The following is a 12,756-nucleotide window of genomic DNA, read 5'->3' on the forward strand; positions in this document are numbered from 1 at the left end:
CGCTTCGAGCATCGTAGACCAGACATAAACAATGCCGTAATGACCCACTCAGCAAGCAACCGCACAGCAACAGCAATAGTAACAGCCAGCACATGATAGAAAGATGGCATCATAACTTAAACATAAACGTCACCATTAAAAAATTGGCAACAATGCCCAAAAGTGGCATCAAGTGGCGCGTTGCAATGCGCAGGCGATGGCAAAGGCGATTGGCGCAGGTAAACACAGGTAACTCAAGTAGCTAACACACTGCACCAGTGACTGCGACGCCGAAACGAACCCAAATTCAATAGAAGCACACTCAGCCGCGACGCTTTAAGAGAGACAGTCAGCAGCCAAATGCGAACCAGTTAAGAGTCGACTCGAAGAGACTGAGACCGAGAAACCAGCCACAGCTTCAGCTTCAGCCTCAGCCTCAGCTACAGCTGCGACTAAGCCGGGCTCCAGTCGGACAAGCGGAGCGAAAACGAAATCAAACTGAAACCGAAAGTCAAACGCAGCTGAGCTCGAACGGGCGCCAACGGCGATCGTCTCTTAACGGCGAAGAAGAAGAAGAAGAAGACAGAATCACAAATATCAAAGAGATATCACTGCTGCAGTCGCTGTCTGCGTCGCCGTCGCTGCTCGCTGCTCGCTGTTCGCTGCTTGCGTCGGCTGCGCATGCTCAGTTTTTGGCGTCTTCAAGCGTTTGGCCCAACTGGCAAAGGTTTCAGTCGTAATTTTGGCAGCCGAACGTGCAGAGCTTTTCGTCCAAGAGACGCGCGTGCCGATCCACCATCGCAACAACAACAACAACGAGTCTAATTACAACAAGTGCGTAGTGTGAGTTATTAAAACGATGAAAAAGCAAAGCAAGTCTATCTGTAAATCAGCTGCAGAAAGGAATGCACAATTATTTTTGAAGTGTAAATAATACGTGCGAATATCGAAAAGTGCACAAAGTCCAGATACAAATGTATCTTCAAGTGCGTTGCATGTGTATCTCGTAATTGGCATCTGTTTGGCAAGGCAAACAGACTTGGCAGACTCAACTCAGTTTTTCGTTTTTATGCAAATCTGAACTTTTGCAATTATCGCACAACAAATTGCGGCTGCAATCGACGAAAAAAAAAAATTAAAAGAAAAAAAAAAATAACTATAATAACTACTTGTAAATATTTGAAGTTTGCGCATTTAATTAAAACAAAATTTGCAATCAAATTTGATTAACATATAACATATAACATAACATGGCATGAGTAAAACCAACACAAGCAACAACAACAACAACTAGTGAGTACTCAAATTGTTGAGCACTCATTCAACAGCAGAAACCGCAGATGAATCAAGACCCCAAAATAGAAAAAAACTAAAGTAAAACCGTGGAAAAGCGTCAAGTGTGAGGTTCTCGTGTGATCTACGATCATTATTGCTTATGAGCACTCGATGCATGCAGCGAACAGGTCTCTGCAAATCTGGTAGCTGCATTAATTACAAATCTATTTAAATGAGTTTGACAGCCCAGGCGCAGGTGAGCAGCAACAGTAACAGGTGCTAAAGATGATCATTTGAAGTGATGTCGCAATATCGCAATGGATTAAATATTTAAATGATAATCAGATATGATGGCTGAGTAAGAAACTTAGACAAGTTTTTATAATGGCAGCTGGCTCTAGTTGATTAATCCAATGGCCAGCAAAAGTGACACTGAATAAGAATCTTGAATGAATATAAATGTCAAATTAAATGGAAACTAAAACAACAACAAAATAATAATAATAATAATAATAAAAATTATAATGCAACAATATATATTTTGAAAATAATTTATCTATATAAATGTTGACCTTTTTAAAATGTAGGAATTCCCAAATTAATGTTGATTTAGTTTTGCTTGAGCATTTGGCAAACTCATTCATAGTGAAACTGCAAAGAATGATATAAGCAGTTCATATAAAGAACACAATATTTTGCCAATCATTGTAGACTAGTTCAGTTCTAGTTAATTATATAACAAACAGAAATAGATATAGATTCATATATAATTGTTGGGACAATTTCAGATAATTGAAGCTTATTTTCATTTGAAAAGAATTTCATAATTGGGTGTTGAGCGCAAATATTATTATTATTATAATTATAATTGAGAAGGTAAGGTAAACACCAAGTCTGATGAGTTTGAGAATTTTGTGCAAAATAAAATCAAATTGAATAAAGAATTAAATTTGATTTTTTTTATATTTTATTTTAAGCAAACATTATGAGTAAACATTAAATATTATGACTGTATAATGATCCACATATCTCTATAGATTAAAATATATATATTTAAATTATATTATATAAATTTTTCTTTTTGAATTTGTGACTACATAAACCAGATTTTTTTATATATCCAATTTTGCAAATTTTCACGTATTTTCTGTGGCATATTACCTATATTCTATTTAGGCTTGAGCTAAACGTTTATATATATGTATATGCCATGATCTATAAAATAACCTGATTTTATATGAATTCAAAGAATTAAGCCCTGAATTTGAATTTGTTGATCAGCCAAACAAACTCAAAATAAATGTTACACATATATTTGTTCTATACTTTGTACATTCTCAATTACCAGCTTATATATTAGGTATATAGTATATAACTTCCGAAATTAGGCAATACATTTGTGCAATAAATACGAATTAATTGCTTTTAAATTAATGAATTCATAATTTTTTAATTTGTTATACCTTAAAACAAGCTCTAAAATAAATTTACGCCTTTTGCTTCCATGAGCTGATTGGAATTCAATGAATTGTTGTTCCCAAGTGCTTTCTATAAATACTATAACAAAATAATTGAATATGTAAATTGAGCTCAGCTTTTGGCATGAGTCAATGAACCGTATAAGCTGATAAATAATGGTAGTATTTTCGGCTTAAGCTAACTGCATTTGGTTCTACTGTATTTCTGTTTTGTTTTTTTCTTTCGCTCTTTTTAATTTGCAGGAATTTAAGTATCATTTGACAGTTGATTCAACGCACTGCTCTGCTTATTTGAAGGTTTTTGATAGATTATGGCATGGGTAATGCTCATTTGATTGCTAGCAATGCAGTTCACCTCGTAGTCAGTCACTTTTCATATAGTTCACGACAATGATCGATCACACTGCACGCTCTCTTGGCAATTATAAGGCTAACTGTATGGTGGATCACTTTTCTCACCCCCAAGTGCAACATCCTTGGCATACTCTATCAATTGTCGATTATTCAGTGCCATGACGCATCGCAAATTCAGTTACACAGTTACTGTGAAGTGATATAGACAACTAGCAAATTACTTTACAAAATTGTAACATGCACAAATATGAGCATACATATGTATATAGAGCCGTTCGGCTGCCATAATCCACAGAGCAAGGCACACCACACCGACACCAAAAACCACATCCACCCGCAGCTGGCCTCAGTTTGTCTCTCACCATCTCGCCCTCCCTCGGCCACTCTCACTGTTGGCCTGGTCGCTACCCCGTTGATGGCTCGCCGATGTGTTGGCCAACTGTGGCTAGCTGCTGGTTCACCTCGCACATCTTGGCCAGCCAGCCAGACAGTCAGCCAACAAGCGAAAGATACTTAGATGCTAAGACGACGTTGTGTGCTGCTGCGGCTGCTACAATGCCAGGCAAAACCAAATAAAATCAAAAAGCATACAAAATGCATTTTACAAAATAAAGAAAAATAACTTTGAACTGCAGTTGCAGTTGCATAGTCTCGACCACAGCATCTGTTTTGTCTAGAGCTTTGCTTCTGGCGCAGATTAAAGCCACAAAATGACTTAACTTATAAGCAGCTCAATGCCTGCCTGGCATTTGCAGTTGCAGTTGTAGTCGCTCTTGTTGCTGTTGCTGCTGTTGTTGTTGTTGTTGTTATTGCTGATGCCGCAACAAGTTCGTGTAATCAATGCAATTTAGTCGCTAGCCATGTCAGGAATGTGGTGCATAGGTCGACTGCCAGTTAGCCACCATACGAAAACACGTCTCGTCCGACTCTCAGCCGCTCAGTGTGACGTGTGAATAGAGATTGCCAGAATAGAGGTTTTGCAATAGATCGAGCATAGATTGAAGATTGCACCGGCCAGGCAGCCACTTGAGCTGGGGTGCCTACTTTGTGGCGCATTCAGGCGTAAATTCATTGCTCAAAGGTGTTCTAATGGTTGCCCAAATGAGCCCCCGATGGCCCATTGTACAATTCGTGCATATGCACCAAATACATCAGCTGCTTAGATATTACAATACCGATATTGCCAGACTGCTATTAAGCCCAGCTACAGCTACTAACTAGCGGTGAGAGGCGCTAAACAAGTTGAGTTTGCCAATAGTCAAGAATTTATAGACAACCTAGAGAAACTTGTTTCACGCGTTAGATCAATATAATAGAATCGAGGGGCAGACAAATTATATGTTATATTGTTTATATTTTGTTAATTTTATTTTGCCAATGTTGCCATTCCATCATCTTCTTAAGCTCAGCTGGTTTTATATATATGTACATATACATACATATATAGTTAAGCACATTTCAAATGTATGTCATATATGTATGCAATATGTGTTATATAACATGCTGTTTTAATTTTTTAAATAAAATGATTCGCTTTTTAAAAGGTTTTCACAGGCCTACCATTTAATAAAAAGTTCCATATCCTTCCTTGAAATCTCTTTATAACTTTTTTCTTTGTATTGCCAATCAAATTTTTCATAAAACAGCTTTACTATTTTTGATTAATTTTTTGTTCTAACAATCTATTTAATTATTTTGTCTTCTTTGAATCTTTTCTTATTTCACTGAATTTTTTCAAGCTCGACATACAAATATTATATATATTAGTACATAGAGCTACGTCTTATTTGTTTTCTGCTTAAGTTGATTGAGATTAATGAATTCTTATTAAATTTTCTATACTCACGATATATTTATTGATAAATAAATAAACAAAAATATAGTGATTGTAATTTTTTTTGTAAATTATTTGTTTACTTATGAATAAATATCGTTTGTTTTATGGAAACGCTACAGCAGCTTTAAATAATATTTTAGACATTAGTCAAGTTCCAATAAATTGTACCCACAGAGTAATTTTCTCTAATTCCAACTTCATTGCATTATTCTCTAACCCAATGAATAGCTTTTTTTTATTCCTCATCATAATATACACAAAAATAACGAATTCATTTTCTTTAAAAAAAAGTAAAAATATATTTTTAAAAATTTCGAAATTAAGAAATTCAATATAATGAAATAGCCATCATTATATGATCTACTTAAGCAGCAGTACTTAGTTTTGTAATTTCTGTAATTTTTACATCAGAGCACATTTCCCAGATGATTTAACTCGGCTCGGCCGCAAAGTTTTTCCCTGATCACGCGCATCATGCATTAGTTAAGAGCTGGCCTGTGTGGCAATTGCGGAACCCATTTGGCCGACTATTAACAGCTTTATAGTTCAAAATGATGCTGAGGTATGTTGAAGTACAGTGGAGCACACTTAATTGCACTCGCTGGGCTACACACACACACCCATTTGTGCCTCAAGGCGAGACCCTAAGGCAAGGTTCTTCAGATCGCTTAGGCAGCGCCGTCAATTGCTGTTTTGACCTTTTGCATTTTGGCTAACAACAGCTGTTTTCCCGCCACACAACTGACCTTAGCCGATCTTCAAGCTAAACAAAAAATTAAAAAGCTGCAAGCGATGCTATTAATAACTGCCCAACGAATTTTGCACAGTGCATTAAGAGAGCAACTCGAGCGAGAGAAGGGGCGGAGGCGGAAAGCGCCAAAGATTGGCTGAGTGGAACAGACAGAGCCAAGATTCGAGAGCTCTGCTGCAGCTCATTAAGCGACCAACGAACGGGCAACAGCTGTTGATGTGGCTGTTCGCTGTTCGCTGTTCACTCTGCGCTGTTCGATGTGCGCTGTTTGGTGTTCGGTGCTGCGCGTTGTTGTTGCTGCCCGAACTCAAGCTGCAGCTAGTTGGGAACACTTGAGCCGCACTTTGCAACGCCAGGGCAGACAGGCAACCAGCCAAGACGCGGCTCTAAATGAAAACAAAAGTGAAAAGGTCAGCACCCAGGCAGGGAGTCGCAGCTCAAGAAGTGCCAGACGCAAAACGAAGCTCCACAGTTGAAGCGCCAACACTCAGCCAAGTGTAGCCGCTCAGCTCAAACGATTTGGCAGCTATACACTTACCGAAAGTAGTTTAGCTCTCTAAACAATATAAAATTTAACTGGTTTCTGGCATATATATCTAAAAATGGAAAAAAATAAAATAAAAATTAAATACTAAAAAAAAAAAAAAATTAACTACACAAAAATTTGTTTAGATTTTGTAAATATGTTATTATAAATCTTATTAAATCCTAAACCAATTTATAATGTTAAGTATTTAATATAGACGCTGGATTCTAAGTTTATTATAGGAATTGTATAATTTAAGTATACTTATATACAATACTTGTATACACATCATTTTTATCAGTTTCTTCATTACAAACAACTTCGTCGTTCTCAGAATTCTATTTTGATAGAATGACAACAAAGCAGCTAGCCAAGGTAGTTGAAAATCTGCTAAGAAATATATGAGTTCTGCTTTTGCCTTTCTCTCCAACTTTTGCTTAATATATAAATATAATAGATTTTTCTTAAGAATTCTTAGCTAATCTTTAATTCATAGTATAAAACTGCTAAGCTTTACTTTAGATCATTTTTAGTAGTTACTACATTTAATGAACTGAGCTCAAATTAACTCATAGCATTATATTATATATCGTATTATATAGTATTTCACCCATTACATCAAAGGCTCATTACCAAAGGCAATTGTCTACACAAAAAGTTTTCATTTGAATAACTTTTACGGCCTATCTCAGACTTCTTAAATAACATTTGATTATACTTTCTTTTAATGTTTCTTTGAGATGAATTATATACCCCATTTTCTAATGTTAGTGTATAGGCTTTTTTATGGGCCTTTTTTTTGTGTTTGTTGCCCGTTATTGCCCGTTTCTGTTAGCAGTTTTCCGGCTAACAAGTTGCGCATGCGCCTGTATTGGCCCAAAGGCAGGCAAAACATTTGCAGCCAGTTGCTGGCTCTGATGCTGGCTCTCGACTTGACTTGGCTCGGGGTTGCCCAATGTGCGAGTACTTGTTAAAGCCATTCGCATTTTAATCTTTCTAAACTATTGGGCAATAGTTTTGGTTCATCGGGGGGCCAGACCAATATGCGATTATCTGCGGCAGTTGCAAATGGGAAACTGAAATACAAAAATTGCAGCAATTTGAAGAAGCTAAACGTGGCTTTGCGGTCATTAATAGTGACATTTGTTGTTGTTGTTGCTGGTGCTGCTGGAAGGGGCTTTGTTGCTGTAATAGACTGGGAAATTGGGCAAATGAAAAACGCGCTTAATTGAAGAAGCAGCCTCGAGCCGACAGCGACTCGAGTGACAACTTTCAAATGGAAATGAATTATTGGCAGCACTTTCATTTTATGGTACATTTGCAATTCGATTTCCTTTCCCAAAAACCATTCACAGAAGCCGCACCAATCGCATCCGAATCAAACAACATCAGCATCAACTCTGTGAGCCCTGCTTCAATTGGATTTGGATTCCTTGGCCTGTTGATTCCTTGTGATCGCACTGACATTAGCAAATGGCACAAGCGCCGCGGCGTCGTCTGCTCTGAGAGACAATTGCAATTACCCCAGCTACAGAGTCGGCAAATGCTTATGTAATTTTCGCTGACTGACTGCAATTGACATTTGGAGCTGAACAAAAGGTGAATCGCGCCAGCTGCCACAGCATGGACGGACACAAGCCACTCCAAGATGCCGCGGGCAGAGCTAATGAGGCAGCAGCAGTATCAGCAGCAGGCAGTGTCAATGGGTCGGCAGCTCTGCGTCGCCAGCCGACGAAATATCCACATGGCCTGAACATAACGGTGCAGACAGTCGATGACGAGAAGGCCGATGACTACTCGCGTGCCTCCACATTAAGAAGTAGCAGCAGCAGCAGCGGTGGCGGCAGCAGCGACATCGAATCCTGCTGGACCGACACCCAGAAATATCGCATCGGCATGGTTGGCAGTCCCGAGACCCTGGCCGAGCTCCAAGTGCGTCGCTATAAATACCCGTTGACGGCCAACTATTATCTGAACCGAGCTGGACCCGGCGCTGGCCCGCAGCAGGAGAAGCCCACGCCACTGATGCTGCTGGGCTATGCCAGGCGCGCCTGCCGCTGGAAATATCTGCGCTGGCCCATCATCTTCGTGGCCAGCGTGCTGCTCTTCTTTGGACTGATCACCTACTGCCTCTGGCTGCACGACGTCAGCGTGGCTCGAGCACGTTTCCTGCAGCGTCGCTACGAGGTGACCTCGTCCAGCTCAACCACCGAATGGGACGGCCTGCTCGATGATGAAACTATGGAGGTGCTAACAACGACTACGGAGAATATAAATACCATGCAGGAGTCGACGCGGCTCAGAGCGGTCGAAATACACAGGGAACACACGACGGCCATGTCTGTGACGGAGGCGGACATTCCGGACGGCGATGATGATTATGACGATGTCCTGCTACCTGCTGACAGTATTCGCTTCACCTCCGGCCACCAGAATAGCTTTGGAGTGCCCATTGAACAGGATAAGCGAATGCTGCAACTGCTCAAAGAGGTAAGTGGGATTTGTTACTTGGGAAATTTTCTAGTTTTTCTATTTTCTTTAATTAGCTTAAGCTGAACCTAGAATTTACTTATCATACAATAGCTCCCCAGCTATTACCTTTCAATTGGAAAATTCTTTTTTATAGCGTCTTTTACAAGATAGACTCATTATTTTATTCAACAAAAATATATATTTCTTCATTAAAGAGTACAATAAACTTTTACGAAAGCTATATAGATCTTTGCTTGAAAGTGGCGCTAGCTTCTCTATTTAGAAAATAAAAAGTCGAAATTGAAAGACCAACTCTATTTTATGGGTTATAAACCTAAATTCGAATAGCTTTGTTATAATCGACAACGCTTTAACCCCCTTAATAAATTCCTAAAAAACAAAAACAAATGCTTTAACAAATGACAGAATGCATGATTATAAAAAGTTGCCTCTCTATGAGCTTCTCATTAGACTCCAAACAATAGGCAAGCCAAAATCACTTTATCTACTTAATTATTTATTTAGTGAAAAATGCATTGGACATTACAAAAAACTGCATCTGTCAGTGCAATAAAAGAGAAAATTAACGAAATTCTCTTGATCGATGTTTTATTTATTATTTTCTTATTTACAATAAAATGACAATAGGCAGACGATAGTATTCTCAAATAGAAACTACGTATATGTTGATTGAATAAGATTAGAAAATTATTTCAACAATATAACAAAGACGATTCGAGTATTTTATTGGACAGACCTCAGCTTACAATCAGGGATATTATTCAATATATAAAGTAGAAGGTGTTCATGGAAAAGTAAAAAATAAATGTAAGAAAGTCTTAAGTGTAATAAATAATGTAAGATATAAAAATGCATTAAAAAAAGCAAAGAATAATATTAATAACTTAACAATGTAATGAAATAATATTAAAGGAAGGGAGACAAAAAGGATATAAGGGCTTGGGAGGTGACTACCTAATGTGCTCCCATCAGATCATTTTCCTAAGATGATCTATTTATTCCCTTTTTGTTCTACTGCCTCTCATCCACTCTCACTCTGTCTTCCCTCAACCCTCTGCTGTAGCTGTTACCGAAGCCGCAGTCCACACCCCCCGCCAATGTGCGTCTGTTGACGCGCGTGTCGCCAACACTGCCGCCGCCCTCGGGGGTCAGTGGCAGACCGACAGAGGCGATGACCACGACGCCATCGAGCAGCATTGGCAGCGGCTGCATCTCGACGGCGCTGCCCATGTGTCGTGGCATCCTGGACTATGATCTGACCTACAACAATGGCAACGGAGCACCCCGCGACGCTGCCTCCATGGCGGCCTACGAGCAGCTCATCGGCGCCAACTGTTCGGCCCGAGCCGTCGAGTTTGTGTGCGCTGCCCTGGAGCCGGAGTGCCGACCCTTGCACATCGGCCAGCTGCCGCCGTGCCGGCGCATTTGCAAAGGTAACTCAGAGGGAGTCCGATCTGTTGGGTCATTAATCAGCTGCGCTATTTCGCTTTAGCCATACTGGAGGCCTGTTCCATTGTGATAGCCAACTCGGACCAGCTGAGCGAGCTGTTCGACTGCAGCCAGTATCCGGATGCGCATGAGACGCACAAGTGCGAGGATCCAACGCGCAGGCGCGACTTTTGCTACAGTAACGAGTTCCAGTGCCACGATGGCAGCTGCATTCCCCAGCAGTGGCAGTGCGACAACATCAAGGACTGCGCGGGCGGCGAGGACGAGGACGAGCAGTGCCTGGTGTGCGAGCACGAGGAGTTCCGATGTCGCTCCAATGAGAAGTGCATAGCGGAGAGCCTGCGCTGCGACCTCAACTACGATTGCTTCGATGCCAGCGACGAGGAGGACTGCGACGATTACGGCTCTGGCGATGCGGCGCCCTTCGATGAGGCTGAGTTGAATGCCTTTCCGCGCATTTTCTCCTACGCCAGTTTCCTCTCGCCCAATGAGACGAACGAGAAGCTCTACACTTACATCACAGCCACCACAGACGAGGAGGCGGGCACCGAGACCAAGTTCCAGGTGCATCAGGTCGCAGCGCCTGTCCAGGCAGCGAATGCCAGCGCCGAGGAAGCAGCGGGCGGACCCAAGGGCTTTGGTAAGCTTTACAAATTCTGAGATCTCCCCATACACATCCAGCTCAACCCATGAATACTTTAGTGAACTTTCGGGATAGCAAGGAGATCATGATGACCAGCGACTCGGAGAACAAGTTCAAGTATTCCGCGCAGCGCACCAATCGCACCAGCAACAAATTCAGCATCTCCACGGCCACAGTGCCGACGCGCAGTGCCAGCGCGATTCCGCCGTCGACGCTGGCGCAGCAGCGCGAACGGGAGCGCATCACAATCAGCAGCAGTAGCAGCAGCAGCAGCAGCAGCAGCAGCACGAGCAGCAGCACATCAACTACAATGGCCACGCCCACCAGAACGTCTGGACGCTGTTTGCCGCACGAGCTGCGCTGTGTGAGTGGCAAGTGCATAACTGTAAATCAACTGTGCGATAAGGTAGGTCAGCCAAGGGAAACCTAAGAGTCAACTTCAACTCTCTCTCTCTCTCTTTCTCTCTCTCTCTCGTCTTTTAGCAAATAGACTGTCCAGATGCGGCTGATGAGATCATGTGCGTCTATCGTGAAAGGCCCACTGTGCGTGCTGTATCCACAACAACAACAAAGACAACACCCACAACAACAACAGCAGCATTAACAACAACAACAACGCCAGCAATGACCACAACGAGACGTTCGGTGCGAACCAGTCCCAATCGAAGTCGAAAGCCCAAGTCCTAAGCAGTTGAACTATAACCGCTGTACATTATATGCAATTTGATACATCTATTATTAATATTATTTATATATAACTTTCTTATCTTTCAATCGCGCGCTCGCTATATGTATGATATATACTTATATATATAATAATTGATAATTGGCTAGATCTTAAGTTGTTGTAGATTGTTTGACTATTTTTATGTATCAACTGCCAGGTGAATGTCTGGTATGTTTGTGTCTTTTAGCAATAATAAAGTTAAGATTGTAGATAATCCAATAATCAAAGTGTGGTAAGTGAAAAGGGCAGCACTCTTGATTGTTTAATGCATTATCTTTTGGCTATGCAAACGACAACCTTGCCAGGAGCATAATACACTTCCATTGTCTGAGCACTGAGACCTAGAGGGTCTTTCTCTACCTTTATGCTCACGGTACAATACCTATTTAAATTTTCAAATACTGAAATCGATACAAAACCCAAAAGACAATTAAACTCGGGACAGTATTATAATTTCACGGCGACCTTCAAGCTGAGGTGCTTGTCCACGTCAGCCCACGCATAGAAAGTCATTCGGAAACATTCAATTAACGTGCCCATTGTCATTGTCATCGATAAAGGAAGGCGAGCGAAGGCGAGGGCGGGGGGGCGGGGTCGTTGGCTAGTCCATTCATTATCTATGTGCGAAGTGCATTAAAGACACAGACAGACAGCTGACACTCACCCACGCCCAATGCGACTGGATATGTAACATAATATGGCCCCACTCAGGCAGCGGACTGCAACACGGAAGACAACGTGACAACGTGACAGCGGGGCGAACAACGGGGCTTTCGGGACAAAAGGCACTTGTCAAATGAGTGCGGCTGGCAAATCTACAAACCACAAGCAGATTAAATTCCAGTTCAGACATAAATGACCAAACCTAAGGCAATCTGGAGATGGAACTCAATTTTTGAGCTGAGTGGGAGAATGATATATGAAGGAGCTGAAATTGAGATATTCATATAATTTCTGTTAGAAATGAGTAGATGGATATTGTATGGTATATCGAAAGGTATTAATTTTATTATTATTACTATAACTAAATAAAAATTGATATTAATATAGAGAGGTTAATAGAGAAATTTCAATTCATTTATTTCAGAAACTTATAGCTTTCCAAATTTAAAAAAAAAAAAATGTTTATTATAAATTAGTCGAATATTTTTTATAAAGATATATAAATATATAAATAAAATACATATATAATATAAATAAAATAAATATACAAAAATTTCTACTCTATATATAAACTAGATGCA

At 40.5% G+C, this 12,756-nt stretch overlaps 1 protein-coding gene across 2 annotated transcripts; it reads left to right on the forward strand.

Annotated features, from left to right (window-relative positions):
• Positions 1-401: 401 nt before the first annotated feature.
• Positions 402-12,493, forward strand: LOC6577371. Of its 2 annotated transcripts, none has more exons than XM_015165645.3 (6): positions 402-822; positions 7,556-8,690; positions 9,757-10,126; positions 10,186-10,782; positions 10,845-11,191; positions 11,269-12,493. In XM_015165645.3, the coding sequence occupies exons 2-6, from the start codon at positions 7,824-7,826 to the stop codon at positions 11,470-11,472; spliced, it is 2,385 nt and encodes a 794-aa protein (XP_015021131.1). In that variant the 5' UTR covers positions 402-822; positions 7,556-7,823; the 3' UTR covers positions 11,473-12,493. The 2 variants fall into 2 exon arrangements, with proteins under 2 accessions (XP_015021131.1, XP_002003338.1); XM_002003302.4 differs by having other exon boundaries at positions 402-813.
• Positions 12,494-12,756: the final 263 nt, after the last annotated feature.

The sequence above is a fragment of the Drosophila mojavensis genome, unplaced genomic scaffold, assembly GCF_018153725.1.
Source record: "Drosophila mojavensis isolate 15081-1352.22 unplaced genomic scaffold, ASM1815372v1 contig_36, whole genome shotgun sequence".
NCBI classification, from domain to species: domain Eukaryota; kingdom Metazoa; phylum Arthropoda; class Insecta; order Diptera; family Drosophilidae; genus Drosophila; species Drosophila mojavensis.

Bases quoted from the DNA above. Each gene is read 5' to 3' on its own strand.
- LOC6577371 (XM_015165645.3), top strand. From the start codon at position 7,824: ATGGACGGACACAAGCCACTCCAAGATGCCGCGGGCAGAGCTAATGAG. The intron at 10,127-10,185 runs GTAACTCAGAGG...ATTTCGCTTTAG, and splicing joins GTGCCGGCGCATTTGCAAAG to CCATACTGGAGGCCTGTTCC. The intron at 11,192-11,268 runs GTAGGTCAGCCA...CTCGTCTTTTAG, and splicing joins TAAATCAACTGTGCGATAAG to CAAATAGACTGTCCAGATGC.